This window comes from Rhinatrema bivittatum, chromosome 6 (assembly GCF_901001135.1).
Source record: "Rhinatrema bivittatum chromosome 6, aRhiBiv1.1, whole genome shotgun sequence".
Lineage (NCBI taxonomy): Eukaryota > Metazoa > Chordata > Amphibia > Gymnophiona > Rhinatrematidae > Rhinatrema > Rhinatrema bivittatum.
This window is the reverse complement of record NC_042620.1, coordinates 263,434,866-263,455,812: the sequence shown is the minus strand read 5'-3', so window position 1 is coordinate 263,455,812 and position 20,947 is coordinate 263,434,866. Positions and strand designations below refer to the sequence as shown.

At 45.5% G+C, this 20,947-nt stretch overlaps 1 protein-coding gene and 1 long non-coding RNA gene across 5 annotated transcripts in view; one reads left to right on the top strand and one right to left on the bottom strand.

Annotated features, from left to right (window-relative positions):
• CLN3 (CLN3 lysosomal/endosomal transmembrane protein, battenin) overlaps positions 1–20,947 on the bottom strand; it is a 76,688-nt gene that overhangs the window by 25,302 nt on the left and 30,439 nt on the right. For all 4 annotated transcript variants that reach the window (XM_029607067.1, XM_029607066.1, XM_029607069.1 and 1 more), the window contains 3 exons: positions 8,771–8,856; positions 8,312–8,384; positions 6,709–6,852 (listed from right to left, as the gene is read on the bottom strand). In XM_029607067.1, the coding sequence (XP_029462927.1) occupies positions 6,709–6,852; positions 8,312–8,384; positions 8,771–8,856 (303 nt within the window). The remainder of the gene's footprint in view (positions 1–6,708; positions 6,853–8,311; positions 8,385–8,770; positions 8,857–20,947) is intronic.
• LOC115094235 lies at positions 9,868–19,349 on the top strand. The gene is made up of 3 exons (XR_003857514.1): positions 9,868–10,017; positions 13,808–13,963; positions 19,074–19,349. It is a non-coding gene; the product is annotated as an uncharacterized LOC115094235 (long non-coding RNA).

Sequence of the window (20,947 nt, the reverse complement as noted above, 5' to 3'; positions counted from 1 at the left end):
TTCAGATCCCAGGATCCCCCTCCTCCTCTTCCTCCTTGACCCCAGCACTTTCTCCATTCAGATCCCAGGTTCCCTCTCCTCCCTGACCCCAGCACTTTCCCCAGTCAGATCCCAGAATCCTGCTCCTCTCCCTGACTCCAGCACCCCCCCTCCAGTCAGACCCCAGGATCCCACCCCTCTTCTAACCCCAGCCCTCTCCCCAGACAGATCTCAGGATCCCCCTCCTCCTCCTCCCTGACTCCAGCATCCCCCCCTCCAGTCAGACCCCAGGATCACCCCTATTTCTCAGTGAACTCTTCCCTTCAGCACAGGCTTCTGTTGTGCGGCAGCAGCTGGCTCCCGCTTTCTCCTGCCACCATGATGGCTGCCTTTTCTTCTTCATTGTGACCTCCATGCCTCTAACGATTGACTCATTCATCCGTGCAGCTACCTCCCCCTTCCCTCTTCTGTCTAAGGCTCAGAGAGCAGGCGAACAAGGTTTGGTTCATGGGCCATAGTTTGCCCACCTCTGGTATAAACAAGCTCCATCTTTCTATTCCTTAAGATCCTGGTAGACCTTTCCAGACGCATAGGTTTTCATCCCCTTTGTAGCACATGGACAGACCCTTTTCTGTGACATCATCACTGGTTGTTGCTATGGTGCAGTTCCAGCAAATCGCCAATATTCTCCATCTCCAGCAGATGGCAGGACATCCTGGTCTGGTGCAGTAGGAACTTAACTCCCAGGCTGCGGCCTTTGCTCAGCCTAGTGGATAATGTTTGGGCTGTTCTGTATTTGTCAGCCCTTTCTGTTTTATTGACAGAGAAATGTCTGCCAGGCTTGGGGTGCTTCACAGTTAAGCAAGTGCTGTTAATGTTCCTAGCCCCAGAGGGGGCTTGGTAAAGCTTAAGGTGTGATAGCTTGTTTTTGGCTCGGGGGTAGCTTCTGTCTGACACGTTGTCTTCCCCTTCCTCCCCCATACCCTCTCCCACTCTGGTTTATTAAAGCTCTAAAATAATAGAGAAAGGTGAGGACATCAAGCTTCTGGAGAATGGTAAATTTCCAGGGGATGGGGGTGGAGAGGATGAACTGGTTTGAGCGGGGCCCAGCTGGCAGTATTTTTCCACAGCTTCTAACTATTGGGCCGATACAGTAAACCACGCGGGTGCGCGCCCGCTCTCCCGGCGCGCACACAGGCCACTCTCCTGTACGCACGATTCAGTAACTTTATTTAAATTAGAGCCCGTGGTAAAAAGAGGCGCTAGGGACACTAGTGCGTCCCTAGCGCCTCTTTTTTGACGGAAGCGGCGGCTGTCAGCGGGTTTGACAGCTGACGCTCAATTTTGCCGGCGTCTGTTCTCAAACCCGCTGACAGCCACGGGTTCGGAAACCGGACGCCGGCAAAATTGAGCATCCGGTTTTCAAGCCGCGGGCCCATTTTACTTTTTTTTTTTTTAACTTTTGGGGCCTCCGACTTAATATCGCCATGATATTAAGTCGGAGGGGGCACAGAAAAGCAGTTTTTACTGCTTTTCTGTGCACTTCCCCAGCGCCGGCAGAAATTAACGCCTACCTTTGGGTAGGCACTAATTTCTTAAAGTAAAATGTGTGGCTTGGCTGCACATTTTACTTTCTGTATCGCGCAGGAATGACTAATAAGGCCATCAACATGCATTTGCATGTTGCGGGCGCTATTAGTCGTGGGGGGGGGGGGGGTGTTGGACGCGCGTTTTCGACGCTCTATTACCCCTTACTGAATAAGGGGTAAAGCTAGCGCGTCAAAAACGCGCGTCCAAATGCCGGTTAACAGTGCGCTCCCACCAGAGCGCACTGTACTGTATCGGCCTGTAAGTTGTAATGGAGCCCGGTCAGCATTGTAGTTTGTGTGAGCCAGCACTTCTATTTTTTAATGGGCAGAGCAGAATCTTCTGCAGTTCCCATGACTCACATCAAGTCCATGTCTCCAGAGTAAATATTACTAGCCTTATCATAAGGTTTAGGGTAACTGCATGGAGCGGCAGTTACTAACCTTGACAGAAACATGGGGGTATCCTGTATGGAGTGGCAGATACTACCATAAGAATCTTGTTGGTCCTTTTCTGTCATCATTACTATGTTACTATGAGTTATCTTGGTTCCCAGAATGAAAGTTCAGCCGGAAGACCTTTTAGAAGATAGTGGATCAATGGGAACTTCCACATATGGCCCTAACGCCAACTTGCTAGAATGACAAGGCCCTCTAATTCTTCAGTTATCACTGGAAGAATGGCTCCAAAGTGATAGTCATTCTGGTCCAGCTGTGGTCAGAGGGAGAGCTGTTGTGTGTTTCTTCCCTGGGTTTCTGAAAGGGAGGACCTTGAGAAAGATAGTGAAACAGTTTTCAACAGTTATTGCAATGGCTTCAGACTGGCCAAGAAGTCCTTGGCATGCAGATCTTGTGAGACTACATGTTGCTTCTACAACTCAGTTCCTAAGAAATCAAGATCCAATTCTCAAGGAAGGTCCAGCTTCATTTATCTTATGGCCTGTTTTTTTGAAAGATCATGATTGCATAGTAAGATATTTTCTCTTGATTATATTTACCCTGTTGAAGGCCATAAGAATGCTATTTCGATTGCTTATGTTTGAATCTAGCTTCTGTGTAAATCATGCTGCAGGGAATGGTCTGTATCGCTGTGGTGATTGGATACTTCCAACATTTTGGCCTTCTTTCAGAGAAGGTTGCATTCAGATTTAATCCTAAATTTTTCAGAAATTTTAATAGCTACTATCTTCTATTACAGAGGTACAGTTCAAGGGTTTTGTTATTTTTCGCCAAGATTTTTCTCATTTTCCTCAGGGGTGTAATGTCTATGATCTCCTTGTAGGTCCTTGGTTCCTCAGTGAGACTTTAATTTGGTTCAGAGCTTTACTGGATTTGCTGTACAAGTTCCTTAACGGTGCTTCTCTGTAGAATTTAATCACTGAAGATGATTTTTCTGGTGGCCATTTGTTCAGCCTGGTTTGCCGAAATCTTTTTCTGGTCATCATTGTTTTCAGTAACTCGTAGACTAGTCCTTTTTACCTCAACTGAATTCTGTGTTCTACTTAAATCAGACACTATGGGGCAGATTTTAAAACTTATGCACGGGCTACCGAGCGCATGTTATAAAATCCGGGCTCTGCGCGCACAAGGGGGTGCACACATGTGCACCTTGCGCGCGCTGAGCCCGAGGAGAGCCCCGATGGCTTTCCCCGTTCCCTCCAAGGGAACTTTTTTCCGGCCACTCCCCCCACCTCCCCTCCCTTATCTAACCCACCCCCCAGCCCTAACTAAATCGTCCCCCCTACTTTTATTTCAAAAGTTATGCGTGCCCGTAACTTGCGCGCACCGGCTCGCCATCCCCCAGCACAGGCCGCTGTGCCGGGGGATTCGGCCCCGCCCCTGGACCGCCCCCGAACTGCTGCCTTTGTCATTAAATGTTTCAAATCAGTTATTTTTTTTCCACGTCTTTGACATAAGAACACTGGCTTTGTGCTGGAGCTGCACCATGGTAACAACCAGTGATGTCGTCACAGAAGAAGGTGTGCCCTCTGTCTCCATCATCTAGCAGAATTTGTTTCTCCTTATTTCAGATGACTTCTTGAGATCCATTCAAACCATATCTTTTTGCAATTCTAGATGTCCTTCTAAGGTCTTCCATAACCCCTTCCTGATTCTAGATCATCTCTTCAGGTCACCTTCAGCACTATCTCTGATAAAAGATAATATCCTGAGGAACCTTTCAGAGCTATCTTTCTATTAATCTAGCCAAACAATACGACGAGTGAGGTAATCAAATTTGCAGATGATACAAAATTGTTCAGAGTAGTTAAATGACAAGCAGATTGTGATAAATTGCAGGTAGACTTGTGAGGCTGGAAAATTGGGCATCTAAATGGCAGATGACATTTAAATGTGGACAAGTGCAAGGTGATGCATATAGGGAAAAATAACCCATGCTATAGTTACACAATGTTAGGTTCCATATAAGGTGCTACTACCCAAGAGAGAGATCTAGGTGTGATAGTGGATAACACATTGAAATTGTCGGTTCAGTGTGCTGCGGCAGTCAAAAAAGCAAACAGAATGTTGGGAATTATTAGAAAGGGAATGGTGAATAAAATGGAAAATGTCATAATGCCTCTGTATCGCTCCATGGTGAGACCGCACCTTGAATATTGTGTACAATTCTGGTCGCCGCATCTCAAAAAAGATATAATTGCGATGGAGAAGGTACAGAGAAGGGCTACCAAAACGATAAAGGGAATGGAACAGCTCCCCTATGAGGAAAGACTAAAGAGGTTAGGACTTTTTCATCTTGGAGAAGAGACGGCTGAGGGGGGATATGATAGAGGTGTTTAAAATCATGAGAGGTCTAGAACGGGTAGATGTGAATTGTTTTTTTACTCTTTCGGATAATAGAAAGACTAGGGGGCACTCCATGAAGTTAGCATGTGGCACATTTAAAACTAATCGGAGAAAGTTCTTTTTCACTCAACGCACAATTAAACTCTGGAATTTGTTGCCAGAGGATGTGGTTAGTGCAGTTAGTATAGCTGTGTTTAAAAAAGGATTGGGTAAGTTCTTGGAGGAGAAGTCCATTACCTGCTATTAATTAAGTTGACTTCCATAATAACTACCACTATTACTAGCAACGGTAACATGGAATAGACTTAGTTTCTGGGTACTTGCCAGGTTCTTATGGCCTGGATTGGCCACTGTTGGAAACAGGATGCTGAGCTTGATGGACCCTTGGTCTGACCCAGTATGGCATGTTCTTATGTTCTTATTTCTTCCAGTCCTATATCTCTATTCTAGATTACCTCTCTAGATCTTTTCCAGTCCCATTTTTCTATTATTGTAGATGACCTTCCAAGTTTCCTTTCAGCTCTGCTTCCATGATTCTAGTTGGCCTGCTGATGCCTCTTTCAGCCCTATATTTCTCTGAATTTAGCAGACTTCTTGTGCTCCCTTCCCAATCTATCTTTCCAAGATTCTGGAAGCCTCCCATGGCCCTTTCCAGCCCTATTTTTCTAATATATAGAGGACGTCTTTAGGACTCTTCCAGTTTCATTTTTTTTTAGAATTCTCTCATCACTGCATATGAATATGCAAAATAGGCTCGGCGCGCGCAGGGACAGATTTTCTCAGGTTACGCGTGTAGCCTTTGAAAATCTGCTCCTCTCTCTACTGGTGTTCACAAAAGGGAAGTGTCATGGTAAAGAGAAATCACTCCAGTTATTGGATGTCCGTCAGGTTCTTAGGTATTTAGCAGTCTCTAAACCTTTTTTTTTTTTTTTTTTTTTTAAATCTAACATTGTTTTAATTGCAGGGATTCATAACAGCGACACAGATTCTAAAGCCTCTTTGGCTAGATGGTTAAAAAAACAATAAAAACAATTGATTCATCAAATTTATTGAAAGGTTGGAAGCCTCAGGAGGTCCTTCAGACACACTCAGTGAAAGATGACATTTCTTCTTGTGTGGAGCATCCGCTTTTACCCTGGAGGATATTTGTAAGGTGGCCAATTAGTTTTCCTTATATTATTTCACAAAACATTTCAGTCTGGATGTTCATTCAAAGAGGACGCAGCTTTGGACCTGGTGTTCTCAGAGCGGCCCTAATTTTCTCCCTCTCATATTAATTAGGCTTGGGTAATTCCCAAACGTCTGGTGTAGCAGGACAAGGAGAAATTTAATCTTACCTGATAATTTCCTTTCTTTGAATCCTACTACACCAGTCTAGGACACTCCCGTTAAGCTGGGCCTAAGTAATTTTTGAAGCTGTGAACCTCAGTTACCAGAGATTATTAAGGGGCAACCAAAGGTTTACTTTTTGTTTCCTCTTGTGCTTTTTCTTCCTCTTCATTAATCCAATGTTTTGAAAAATCGTTTCTTTGGAGGATCCTTTGTCATTAAGTGTTTCAAATTTTGTATATGTTATTTAAGTGCTTGAATCAGTTATTTTTTTCTTCCATGTCTTTGACATAAGAACACTGGCTTTGTGCTGGAGCTGCACCATGGTAACAACCAGTGATGATGTCACAGAAGAAGGTGTGTCCTCTGTCTCCATCTGCTAGCAGATGGAGTGGTGTAGCAGAATTTGTTTCTCATTTCAGATGACTTCTTGAGACTCATTCAAACCATATTTTTTTGCAATTCTAGATGACCTTCTAAGGGCTTCCGTAACCCCTTCTTTCTGATTCTAGATCATCTCTTCAGGTCACATTCAGCACTATCTCTGATAAAAGATAATATCCTGAGGAACCTTCCAGAGCTATCTTTCTATTAATCTAGCCAAACAATATTTCTTCCAGTCCTATATCTCTATTCTAGATGACCTCTCTAGATCCTTTCCCGTCCCATTTTTCTATTATTGTAGATGACCTTCCAAGTTTCCTTTCAGCTCTGCTTCCATGATTCTAGTTGGCCTGCTGATGCCTCTTTCAGCCCTATATTTCTCTGAATTAAGCAGACTTCTTGTGCTCCCTTCCCATTCTATCTTTCCAAGATTCTGGAAGCCTCCCATGGCCCTTTCCAGCCCTATTTTTCTAATATATAGAGGACTTCTTTAGGACTCTTCCAGTTTCATTTTTTTTTTTTAAGAATTCTCTCATCACTGCATATGAATATGGATGCAGCCATGCCCAGATCCCCCAGTACATCCATTTAGCTCTCATAAGCTGTCCCAAGATGAGCTTTTTACCTGCACAGCAGGATGACTGGTATCACCAGCATCACCAGGAGGGTGTGTTGTGGGGAGAGGCCTGCCCAGGTCAGCCAGAGGTAAGACAGCGCTCCAAAGATTCCCGCTCCTCCTGTGCCAGAGGACCAGCCGGCAACAACATCTCTAGATTACAAGGAGAGGGACAAGAACATAAGGTTGGGAGATCACATGAGAAAGGAAAGGGTAGATGGGAAAAGATAAGTTAAAAAAGATATGAACAATAAACGTGCTGGAAAAAAAAGCCACATCCTTCTGTATCAGAACAGAAGTAGCCTTATAGAAGATCCTGTCATTTTATTTTATGAAACACACTTACACACAAAGACACACACATATAATTCATTCATACTTATAAATATACACTTACACACGCACTCTGGAGCTCAGAAAATCATGTTGAAATTCTCTGCTCAGTGGGTAGCCAAAAAAATAAATAGAATGCTAGGAATTATTAGGAAAGAAATGGAGAATAAAAGAGAATATCATTATGCCTCTGTATTGCTCCTTGGTGTGACTGCACCTTGAGTACTGTGTGCAGTATCTTGCAGAAAATGCTTACTAATTTGGGAAATTCGACGAGTTGGTAATGCCCGTTTTTCACTCCAGGACTGATGGTGCTTTGATTTAATCCACTGGATTGGGGGGGGGGGGGGGGGGGGGAGGGGAGGGAGTAAGAGGTACGCCTGAATTGTATAAGGAAATGTAAATGAGGGTAAGAAAATGGAATGGTTTGGATATAGGATTTATGAGTAAAAAAAAATGAAAAACTGGTAACAAGCACATGATTGAAATATAATATATGGTTAATGTAATGTCCACAATTTTTTGCAGTTTGTAACAGTGTAATTCTCCTTCTCTGGACAGATTCTTTGACCAATTTGTAGTTTTGATATGTGCTATTATAGAATAAAAGTACATTTAAAAAAAAATGATATAGCAGAATTTAGAACAGGTACAGAGAAGGGCAAGCAAAATGATAAAGGGGATGGACCAAGTCCCCTATGAGGAAAGGCTAAAGAGGTTAGAGCTCTTCAGCTTGAGGAAGAGATGGCTGAGGGGAGATATGATAGAGATCTATATAAGAGAAATAGTTTTGTTTTTACTCGACAATTAAACTCTGGAGTTCGTTGCCAGAGGATGTGGTGAAAGCTGTTAGTTTAGCTGCATTTAAAAAAGGTTTAGACAAGTTCCTGGAAGAAAAGTCCATAAACTATTATTAACGTGGACTTGGGGAAATCCACTGCTTATCCCTGGGATAAGCAGCATGGAATCTATCTATCTCCTGGGATCCTGCCAGGTTCTTGTGACCTGGATTGGTCACTGTTGGAAACAGGATGCTGCACTTGATGGCCCTTTGGTCTGACCCAGTATGGAAAGTCTTATGTTCCTATGCAACTGTGAGTGCAGTGAGACCAGAGCTCAGTGACTGTCTAGAGCAGGGCAGTCACTGAAACCAGTTCTAATAATCTGTGTGCTAACAACTGAACCACAGAGCTAGGAAAGATTAAACCAAGGCACATATGCAGTGCGGGCATCTGTACACAACAACTTCCATCCTGTCCTAGATTCCTGCACTTCATACCTGTGGTAGTAAGCTGTCAGGCTGAGGAAGGAGATCTCCCCAAGTCCAGAGGAGATACTGGCAAAGACTACACCTGGGGGAGAGGAAAACAGAGAAACTGTCACTTCAGAAATACTGACATCCCCTACCCTACAACAAACAAAATTATTGAAGAGTTCCCATCTCATACACACCCCTGCGGAGACCCCTCAGCAGACATTCACCCACACTCGGGTAAGATCCCCTTCCCCCCAAAAACACACTCCTGAGGGACATCCCTTTCTCTCACACACACACGTACTTGAGGGGTGTCCCCTTTACACAAACATACTCACAAGGAAGCCCTCCCTTCACATACACACACACATTCCAGGGAAGATTTCCCCTCTCCCAAGATACGCATACACACACACACCTGATTGGGGTGATCCCCCCTCCCCCCCATCCCTCACTCACTTCCCCTTCTTACACAGGACTTACCCAGAAGGCTGATAGTAATCGTTGTGGAGTAAGAAACGATGAGGAAACTTCCTGCAGCTGTCAGGAAACATAGCAGCACCCGATAACTGAGAAAGACAAAGAAAGCAAGAGAGATACAGAACCATGAGAGACACAGACGGAGAAACCGGGAAAAAGAGAGGCAGTCGTGAAACAGACAGATTTTGCAGGGAGACAGAGTGAGTCATATAAAGAAGAATCAAAGAGCCAGACAGGACTCACAAGACAAGAGAGGCGAAAGAGACTGAGAACCAGCCAATAAATCCTATTGCAGCACAGTTAATCCAATCTCAGAACATAGACTAATGCTCACCAAATGCTGCCAGGGAGCATTATTGCAAGAAATTTCCAAAAACAGCGGCAGAAAGAATTCAAAATTTGATGTATTGCTGCTAATGGATTCAAACAACAGATATCTGGATGGGAAGCACTTATTTTCAAGGTGATGAAAATCAAATGCATGAACACAGAGAGCAAAACTAGCCCAAAGTAGATCATCATCTTCCAAACAGGAAGAAATAAACTAAAACAAGCAGAAAAATAGGACTCAAAGCAACAAAAGACTTGGAATCCTTTACAGCAAACTGATCCTCATCAGCAAAGGTAATTCTCCCAGGTTTGCTACCAAGAAGGGTTGCGAGGAACAGCACTGCATCAAAACATCAACTCTCAACTGCAGGACTGCTCTCCAACACCCAATGTTTACATAGGCCATCACCAGGAAATCAACTCCATGACAGAGTGTACAAATCCCTGAAGGTGTAAGCCTAAGACTCGATTCATCTAAAACAAACACGGAACGATGCCCCCCCCTCCATCGCCAATAGCCCTAGGAAGGGACAAGGAGCAGCGGAGCCTCTCTGAGAAGATTCATGCCACCTGTATGTAATGACTTGATTCTTTCATTGTAAACTGCTTTGATGCTGATTTGGAGGTTGCGGTATATAAAGAATCTTAATAAACTAAGCTACACTTCCACCATTACAGCAGCAACAAAAGTGCATGCACCCGAGACCCAAGAATATCCATTACCGAGGATGCCAGGAGACGAACCACAGTAGGGGCTTCGGCCAATGCAGCGTCAGCACAGGACACACCAGGGAGCCAGCAATGCTTACCCCAGGAGTATGGGGAGAAGAAAAGGGGCTGGACTGGATGACATAAAAGACATGCTGAACTGTCTGTGTGAGAAACTCTGGTAAAAGAGAACCAGAAACTGCTGGAAACCGGTACGTAGCAGACTCAGGCTCAAACGCCTATCCCCCCCCCCCCCCCCTTCTTTCCTACGGCCAAGATATGAAAACAAGAGATCCAGGCTCTTTGAAATTGTATTGGTTTGCTTTATTACTGTATTATTAAACTGTACAAGAAGGGGGGAGGGGGGTTAACATGCAACGCCTTGCGCAAGTTTCCTAAAGAGAGACTCCCCGCGTTATCACCCTTTGAAATTATCAAGCGTAAGCATACTTTGCATCTGCTGTTTGTGCAAGTGGCAGAGGGAGGGCAAAATAGCAGACGCGCATTGAAAAAAAAAAAACCAATTTGGGAGCACTGTTCCCTCACCCCCATCCCCAAACTAAACATGCCCAGAGAGATGTGCTCCTGCTTTTTCTACAGGAACTTTCCTCCCCGCTGGAAAACAACACATTGATCTGGAATTACAACGGATGTGTATGCTTTCCCTTCCCTGTCCTAGGCACACCAAAGAGATGCATGTAGTTTTCACCAGGCTAAGCACCGGTAATTTTCAGACAGTGTTCAGGTAAATGGCTTTTGAAAATTGCCTTCTAAGTCTATTGAAAAGCACAGGCCTGTATATATTCCAGCGAAGATGCAAGGGGAACTCCCTGGGCAGGATAAAGGGCCACAGTGTCATCAACTCTATCATAACTGACTTGCACGTCAATGAGAGCAATGCACCGATAACCAGATCTCAGTCTTGCCTGCCAGACCACATTAATACATCAATAGATCAAAGCAAATACCAGTACCCACTGCCCCACCTAAATATCTTTACAAGCTTTCCTTAAAGTAAATATGACCTCAGTGAAGAAAAGAGCCCTAACCCCTCACAACAGAACAAAATTAGAACATCCCTTTCCTGATTAAAAACTACAACCTAAACACGCCCCTGGGAATGCTGGGTGTCCTGCTTAAAGCAAGGGCACCATGGAAGCTTATGCATCATTAGCCAGACTAAGAGACCGATGCAATAAGCCCTGCATTAAGACTGTGCTGAAATTCAGCACACAGCTTTTTAACACTGGTGCTAAAAAAAAAAATAAAAATTTCCTAATTCAGTACGCAAATAGTATGATAATGCATCAGGAGTTAAAAATGTCCGCAAACAGAAAAATGCACGCATAACCCCAGGTTTAAATGTGCACTCAGCTTTTTGCATAGGCTGAGCACACTTTTTTTTTTAACTCTGTGGAGCAGGGAAGGAGTCTCCCGGACTCATGATTTATGCCCACAAAACATGATTTGTGCTCATTGGTATGCATAAATCATAAGTTGGGAAAGGAAAGAACAGAGTTTGGGGGAAGGAGACCCCCGACATACCGGCAGTGAGAGGCAGCAGGAAATTCAGACACTAGAGCAGCATGGGGAGGAAGGAACCTGGCAGCTCCAGCAGCATTGTGCCTGGGAAAGGGGAGTGCAGGGGGCCACCCCAGTAACATAGTAATGACGGCAGTAAAGACCAAAACGGTCCATCTAGTCTGCCCAGCAAGCTTCCCAAGGTGGTAACTGCCGCTCCGTGCAGATTACCCCCATGTTTCTCGTAAGGGTAGTAACTGCAGCTCCGTGCAGGTTACCCCCATGTTTCTCTTAAGGGTAGTAACTGCCGCTCCGTATAGATTACCCCCAGGTTTCTCTTAAGGGTAGTAACTGCCGCTCCGTGCAGGTTACCCCCATGTTTCTCTTAAGGGTAGTATCTGCCGCTCCGTGCAGGTTACCCCCATGTTTCTCTTAAGGGTAGTAACTGCCGCTCCGTGCAGGTTACCCCCATGTTTCTCTTAAGGGTAGTAACTGCCGCTCCGTGCAGGTTACCCCCATGTTTCTCTTAAGGGTAGTAACTGCCGCTCCGTGCAGGTTACCCCCATGTTTCTCTTAAGGGTAGTATCTGCCGCTCCGTGCAGGTTACCCCCATGTTTCTCTTAAGGGTAGTAACTGCCGCTCCGTGCAGGTTACCCCCATGTTTCTCTTAAGGGTAGTATCTGCCGCTCCGTGCAGGTTACCCCCATGTTTCTCTTAAGGGTAGTAACTGCCGCTCCGTGCAGGTTACCCCCATGTTTCTCTTAAGGGTAGTAACTGCCGCTCCGTGCAGGTTACCCCCATGTTTCTCTTAAGGGTAGTATCTGCCGCTCCGTGCAGGTTACCCCCATGTTTCTCTTAAGGGTAGTAACTGCCGCTCCGTGCAGGTTACCCCCATGTTTCTCTTAAGGGTAGTAACTGCCGCTCCGTGCAGGTTACCCCCATGTTTCTCTTAAGGGTAGTAACTGCCACTCTGTGCCGGTTAAGCTTTTTTATTTATTCCCATCCTCTAGCCTTTTAGGGATCCACAGTGTTTATCCCATGCCCCTTTGAAATCCTTCACAGTTTTAGTCTTCACCACTTCCTCCGGAAGGGCATTCTAGGCATCCACCACCCTCTCCATGAAGAAATACTTCCTGACATTGGTTCTGAGTCTTCCTCCCTGGAGTTTCAAATCGTAACCCCTAGTTCTACTAAATTGTTTCCAATGGAAAAGGTTTGACGACGATCATGGATCATTTACCAGAAACCTCCAGATGGCCCCTCTCCTGGTCCAGAGTTTCCCAGGCGCAGCCCTAAATCTGTCCCCGTCTGCCCAGCACTCCCCACTCCCCTTTCACTTCTCTGCAGGGATGATCTGCCTCGGCCGAATGGGGTGAAAGATCAGGTGGCTGCAGGGGTCCTGGGCAGGCCTGATTAATTTGCACAATCGCTAAAAAGAAATAAGATCAGAACAGATCAGATTGCTTCTTTTGCTCCCAATCGCAATTCTCTTGTTGAATAATTCTGTCCTGACTTTGGCAGAGAGAGAGAGAGGGAGAGGAAGGGAATATTTATGTGCGCATAAATATAGGGCCCCAGCACCAGGAACTTACCATCAGCCCCAAACACTAACAGTAGCATGGAAAACCTTACTCCACTGCTGACTAGGAATAAAGTTTCTAGCATGGGGGGAACATGAGTTAACCCTACTCACTTCTCTGCAGTGGGGGGGGGGGGGGGCTAACAACTAGTGCCTTCATTACCATTAGATTTGCATGAAAGGACTTTAACCTGCACATACATTTTTATTTGAGCAAAACGCCTTCCTGCGTCGGGAATTAGGTTTGCACACATAAAACGTACGCCCACCTGCGGGTAAAAGTGTGCGCGCGCTTCCTAAAGCACCTTACTACATCAGACCTAAATGAGGGCGGTTTTCAGGCAGATCTCGTTACCCAGGTAAATGACTTAAAAAATGATCCTCCTTGTATATTACTTTAGAAATCTATGTGCAAATTGTTGTGCCAATAAACTTCCTTGAATCCGAATCAGAAATCTTTGAAAGTGGGCAGGGAAGGCAGTTGAGATTAAGGCCTGTCAACACAGTGAGAAACTCCTAAGAAATACATTTGTTTTCTCACTAGAAGGCAAGCTGTAGAGGTATTATGCAGCCTATGAACTGGCAATAATGAGGTTAATAGTTTCCTCTCTCAGGGCCGGATGTAATAAGACATGAGTAACAATGTACACATTTTCTTTACTCATGAGCTAAAAAAAACCAAAATAACTCCCAATGCAGTAAGCTTTTTAAAAAGCACACAAAATTATGCTTAGCATGCACAGAACATTATTCATGCCATTGGGTGCAGAAAACATGATTTGTGCTCTTAAACGTTATAGGCCTGATTTTAAAAAGCATTTCCTCGCTTAAAATTGGGTTTTAACACATGTAAAATCGGCTTTTGAAAACTGCTATAATATATGCCATTGAATTGTCCATAGGTTATACGCGTGTAAGCACCCAAAGTACAAGAGCAGCTGGGAAATACGATATATGACGATGATAATGAATCAAGTTTAGTATTAAAAGAAAATATGTGGACTGAATTTGAATATGGCGCTCGATCTGAGAGTGGTGAAGTCATCTCAGGATTAAAGGTAACTTCATCTCTCTTTCCTGATTATTAAGGCCACAGATGAGATTTCGGTTGGCATAATTCAAGCATTAGTGAATAAGCCCTTACAAGAAGGATTAGTTCCATTGCAATTAAAGAAAGCAACTGTGCAACCCATAGTAAAAGGCAGTAGTAAATTGTCTAATGCCGTTACAAACTACTGACTAGTGTCCAACTTATCTACACTTACTAAGATCCTACAAAAATGTGTTCTTAGTCAGCTAGATTATTAAGCTCTGCTGAAATTCTACATGCTAACCAGTATGGCTTTTGCAAAGGAAAGAATACCAGAGTGCGTTTGCTTTCATTAAAGGATACATTGATCTGTAGTTTGGAAAAAGAAAAAAAACAGGGATTTTGGTGCATTTGATGTAGCTTCAGCGCTGGATTCTCGTCTAGGAATGTGATAGGTTGCTTTCGGTCTTTCTTGGATATGAGAGAGTATAGGGTCCAGATGGGTCCTAGTTATTCCAGCTGGCGATCAGTGAAATATGGGGTTCCTCAGTGCTTATCACTCTTCTGTGCTCTTCAGTGTATATCTAGCACCACTGGGCTTTGCATTGGAGGAGTTGGGAACTCATTTTTTATTTATGCAGATGATGGGCAAATATAGATACCAAGTGAGAGTCCTGGAGGATTACCAGTAAAATTCTTTGATAGATGTGTACACTTTATTAGAACTTGGATGCGGAAGAATGGTTTGTTACTGAACATTGAGAAAACTAAAGTGCTATGGGTAGGCTAAAAGTTGTATAACGAAACGGAATTTGGCCTTAAAATTGATGGGAACCAAATTCATGCCAAATTGCGCAGTCTTGGAGTCATATTGGTCTCCTCGCTCGCCGTGAAGCCATGTATTAGTTATCACGTATTCCCTGTACATACCGGGATCAGTCCAGACCGTGGGTTATGTCCCCCTGCCAGCAGATGGAGTCAGAGCAAAAACCGAGAGGACGGTCCCTCATGACTGGTGCGCCCTCTGTAAACCTTCAGTATTTCTCTGACTCCAGCAGATTCGGGTTGCACCTTCTGTTCTCCCATTTTCTTTCTGTGAGAATAGTCTGTTGATTTATTTCTCCTGTTTTCTTGTTAATACGTTTTATTTGGATGGATCTTATTTAAAAAAAAAAAAAAAAAAAGACAGGCAAAGGCTTTTCATTGTAGCTTTGTTATACTTTCTATGGGCTGTCCTGCTGCAGGTTTGCAGGCAGAGCTTTCATTCAGTGGCAGACCTGTCATTTTTATTTATTGCTGTATCGTTTTGGGGGTAAGTTTGTTAACTTTCCTTTTACAGGGCTGTCATTTGCTGCCTTTAGGGGTGAGGTTGGTGGTCCAACTTCTCCCCCTCGATATCGACCCACTGCCCGGAGATGTCATTTCCTCAGGGCAGCCCCTAAGCTTCAGAGACGCGACATCCCTCTGGCTTGAAAAAAAAAAAAACCCAAAAAAACCCAGAACTGTTCATTAAAGTTAGGCAGGCAGCGCAGACTTGGATTTCGTTCCTGCCATTGAAGGTCTGGGTTCCAAGCCCTTCTTTACTTGCCTCCATGCTGCGGCTGACGAGATGCAGCGCCTGGGGGGAGCCCAGATCGCGGCTCTCCCGGGAAGGCCTGGCGGGAAGGGCACTTTGAGCCCTAGAGGGCAGTCTGTTTTGCACGCAAATACGCGCCAGGCTCTGAGGAGGTCGGCCCCGTTCCCATCCAACGCGGGAAAGGCAGCCATCTTGGATCCACTACTTGCTGCTCCAGCGCTGCCTCCCGGGGAGTCAGACCTAGACGGACCTCATTTTCCTCTGGTTCTCTTTCCAGCACACCTCCCCGACGCAGAGCCGCCCTCCCCCCTCCGGCCATCCCTCCCCCGGAGCCTTTTTTCCACAGAATTTATACTGCTGATGCATGGGGTTTATTTGGCAAGGCTCAGCTAGCACCAGGATGTGGTTTTGGCTTCCCCTCTTCCTAAAGTGGTCAGTCTAGGGGAATTCCCGGATGTGGCAGGGGGGCTTTGGGGATTGGTACCATCACGGCCCGGTACAGCACCAGTATTCTGGCTCTACCGTTCCAGTGGCCCCTTCAGAATTCTCTAGGATTTAGCCAGTTGCCCACGACAGATGTTGTGCCTTGAGCTTTTGCCCACATGCATCCCTTACAAAGAGCATTACTCTCCTGTTGGAAGCTGGTATCTCAGGAATTTCAGGCTCCTCTGCCGATACCGCCCCTAAACCAAGGACAGCCTGACCTGGTGGCTCGACCTGGATCATTTGCTTGAGGAGTAGAGCTCAAGGTTCCATAATGGGTACTCGTTACAACAGACGCCAGCCTTACCGGCTGGGGCCAGTGTGCGGTCGGCACTCGACACAGGATCAGTGGACACCAGAACAGGCAACTTGGCCAATCCACCGTCTAGAGACAAGAGCGGTTCATCTTGCGCTGCAGCGTTTTCTGCCCCTAGCATAAGGCTGAGCAGTCCAGATCCTCTCCGACAACGCCACGACTGTGGCGTTGTCGGAGAGGATCAGGGGGGAACAAGAAGTCTCCATGAGACTCGGGAGACGAACAAGCTGATGCCGTGGGTGGAACGCCACCTGTTTCATCTGGCAGCGTCTCACATTGCAGGGGTGGACAATGTTCAGGCGGCTTTTTTAAGTCGCCAGCGCTTAGATCCCAGAGAATGGGAACTGTCCCAGGAGGCAGTGGCACTACTCATCACGCGATGGGGGACTCCCCATCTGGATCTGATGGGAACGCAAAGGCTCCATGCTTTTTCAGCCGCAGAAGGGAGCACGGAGCAGAAGGAGTCAATGCCCTAGCCTTCCCATCGCTAAGGAACATCCTACTTTCCGTGTTCCCGCCTTGGTCTCTGGTGGGAAGAGTGCTCCGAAGAATAGAGGGTCACCAGGGGCCCATGATCCTCGTGGCTCTGGAGTGGCCTCGTCTGCCGTGGTTCACAGACTTAATCAACCTAGCAGTGGATGGCCCGCTGCGTCTGGGGCATCTGTCGAATCTCCTACGGCAAGGACCAGTATTTTTCGACCAGGGTAGATTGCTTCTGCCTAGTGGCCTGGCTTTTGGAACTGCGCCAGCTGAGGAGAAGAGGGTATCCAGCGGCGGTTATCGCCACTCTTCTCAAGGCTAGGAAGCCTTCCACCTCCAGGTCCTATGTCCGAGCTTGGAAAGTTTTTGAGGCTTGCTGCCAGTCCTCACGTCTCTCTTCAGGCTGGAGAGGGGATTAGCCTACAATTTTCTCCGAGTTCAGGTGGCAGACTTAGGTGCTCTAGTTCATCACCGGGATGGTCCTCCTCTTGCGACACATCCGGACATGGTCCGGTTCTTGAAGGGAGTAAAGCATGTGAAACACCAATTCGCATTTTATGCCCCTCGGAGAATTTTGATTTTCATATTCTTGGCGGGCCACCCTTTGAACTGCTGTAGAGCGCTACCCTCAAGGACCTGACTCTTAAGACAGTTTCCTTGGTTGCCATCTGTACCGCTCGCAGAATCTAGGAGCTGCAGGCCTTGTCATGTAAAGAGTCTTATCTCCGCTCTACGGATCCCGGAGTATCCTCAGGTATCGTACCATCTTTCCTTCCAAAGGTAGTCTCATCTTTTCATCTGAATCAGTTGGTGGAACTGCCATCATTCGAGGATGAGGATTCCAAGGAGCTCAGGCGCCTAGATGTCAAGTGAGTCCTCCTTCGTTATCTGGAGGTTACTAACGACTTCCGCTTATCAGATCATCTTTTTGTCTTCTGGAGTGGTCCCAAGGAGGGGAACTAGGCTTCAAAGACCACCATTGCCCGATGGATGAAGGAAGCAATCTCCACCGTGTACATTGGCATGGGGCGTTAGCCTCCAGACGGTATTAAAGCTCATTCTCTCCGAGCTCAAGCAGCTTCCTGGGCAGAAACCTGAGCGGTCTCTCCGCAGGAATTTTGCCGAACGGCCACTTGGAAGTCTTTGCACACCTCTGCGCATCACTATCGCTTGTATCTGCAATCAACGACCTCAGGTTCTTTTGAGGCTCAGGTCATTCGAGCTGGGATATCAGTGGCCCACCCTATTTAAGGGAAGCTTTGGTACATCCCATGGTCTGGACTGATCCTGGTACGTACAGGGAAAAGAAAATTATTTCCTTACCTGCTAATTTTCATTCCTGTAGTACCATGGATCAGAAAACAACAGGGTAGGCGATCTAGTAGAGCCGTAAGGGAGTAACAAAGTAGTGGATGCCACAAGAAGTCTTTTCCAATTCTTTATTGATGGAGACGCAAAAATCATGTACACCTGCTGTACATGATTTTTGCGTCTCCATCAATAAAGAATTGGAAAAGACTTCTTGTGGCATCCACTACTTTGTTACTCCCGTACCATGGATCAGTCTAGATGCCCACCCTAAGGATTCTGGGGGGTTTTCTTTGGGTTAATCCTTTAGCTCGACTGTGTAATCATTTCAGGACCTGTTTGGGACTGACAGAGTTCACATTGCAAGTTTGCCTATTCAGATTTACAGTTTGATGTTCAATTTAGTTGATATTCATTTTTGTATTGATCCATCCAAGGGTTTTTCTTTGTCGCTTGGATATTCTTAATACTGAAGGTTTACAGAGGGCGCGCACCAGTCATGAGGGACCGCCCTCTCAGTTTTTGCTCTGACTCCATCTGCTGAAAGGGGGACATAACCCACGGTCTGGACTGATTCATGGTACTACAGGAAAGAAGATTAGCAGGTAAGGAAATAATTTTCTTTTGCATTCTATAAATTGAAAATGTTGAGACAACTGAAGTCATTTCTTCCTATAGGTTGATTTTGTGTGGTTTTTACAATTGCTAGTACTAGGGCGCTTTGATTATTGTGCCACTTTACTAGTGGGTTTACCGGATAACTTTATGCGTGTATTACAGATAGTGTAGAATGCTGCAGCTCGGGCCTTGTTGGGTTTATCTAAGTTTGACCAAGTTTCTACTGCACTGCAATATCAGCACTGGCTGCCAATGAAATGGAGAGGCAAGTTTCGTCTTGTAGTGATAATTCATAAATTGTTATGTAGTCAAGAAACCTGTGCATTGAAGAAAAATTGTCTTATGTTCCTATCACAGTGTGCTGGGTTATTAAGCAAGTAGGGGAAGGCTCTCCCGTACACGTACATGAGCATTTTCTTTTATGGCACCAGTAAGTTGGAAGTTTGCCAGTTCAGCTGAAGGAAGTGCATGATCCTCAGAAATTCAGGTGAGGGATTAAAACATAGGATTTTCAAGAGGCATTTATGATTGAGTGAAATATAGTATATTAAATCTGTTGTTTTAGTTTACATTACAATTTATTATATATGTATCTGTGTAATCCACCCTGGACAAACTGTACATTTTGAAGTTGCGGAATAAAAGCATTTTGAATAAATAAATAAGTGCACTTTACGTGTGTAAATGGCCTTTAAAGATTTCTACGATATGTTACATTCATAACTCCTTTTAAAATTATCTCCTATGTGCACAAAAATAATTTTATGCACATAAAATACCATTTGTGCACAAAGCATTTCTCTCCTGAGCTCACTGCAGGGGTACAATTTTGTTTTCCTTAGTGTAGACAGATGGACTCAGGGCCAATGGGGGTATGCTCCCAAGCCATAAGATGGAGACGGAGTTAGGCTGCAAAGTGATGTTGCAGTATATATATCCCTGCAGTGAGCTCAGCTCTCCAGTATTCTCTTTAAAAGCCACCATGGGCATACTAGTGAAAAGACTTTACTAAAAATATGATTAAAAATGGATAACCGTAACTATACTCAACCAATCATAAACACTGAACTAATCCTATCCTAATCTAGGGACTGAATGAACACTTACCCGTAATCCCTTGGATTCGAGGCCCCACTCCACAGAAGGACCCATGGCACAGTCCTTGGGCAGCCAAGGGCGGGCACTGAGTCCATCTGTCTACACTAAGGAAAATAAAATTATCAGGTAAGTAATTTCTCTATTTCCTAGCAAGTAGCCAGATGGTCTCAGGACCAAAGGGATGTATAAAAGCTTCTCCCGATAAGGGCAGGAGGCTGCCTGCGGTCCGGTCAACACCATCCGTGCAAAGGCTGCGTCCTCTCAGGCCTGTACGTCCAGGCGATAGAACCTGGAGAAGGAGTGCAAGGAGGACCACGTCGCCGCTCGGCAGATATCGACTGGCGACAGTAGTCTAACTTCCGCCCATGAGACCGCCTGAGCCCTAGTGAAATGAGCTCTAACCTGAGAAGGTAATGGCTTTCCAGTCTCCACATAGGCTCCCGTGACCATCTCCTTAATCCAGCGCACTATGGTAGCCCGTGAAGCTGGCTCGCCCTGCTTCCTTCCACCGTGAAGGACAAACAGGCAATCCGTCTTTTGGACCAGTTCCGAGACTGCCAGTTACCACACAAGGAGTCTCTCCACATCTAAATAACGGAAGAGACGATATTCCTCTGCATCCTTGAGTTTGTCTAGGGATGACAACGAAACGGACTGATTCAAATGAAACTCCGAGACTACCTTGGGCAAGAAGGATGGAACCGTACGTAGCTGTAACATCCCTGGAGTTATCTGGAGGACCAGCTCCCGGCAGAACAATGCCTGAAGTTCAGAGATGCGACGTGCCAAGCATATAGCCACATCAGGAAAACCGTTTTCAAGGTTAATAAAGGCAAGGAAAGTCTGTGCATTGGCCGAAAGGACAGTCCTGCTAAAAACTCCAATACTAGATTAAGATTCCACAAGGGAACCGGCCAACATAGGGGTGGCCAGAGGTGCTTCACCCCTTTCAGAAAACGGGTCATGTCTGGGTGAGCCGACAGGTGGGTTCCATGCACCTCGCCCCTGAAATATGAGAGAGTTGTTACCTGGACCTTCAAGGAGTTAAGGATCAAACCTTTATTCAAGCTGTCCTGCACAAATTCCAGAATCGGTGGTATTTTGACCATCCGAGGGGATGTTCCTCACGGTAG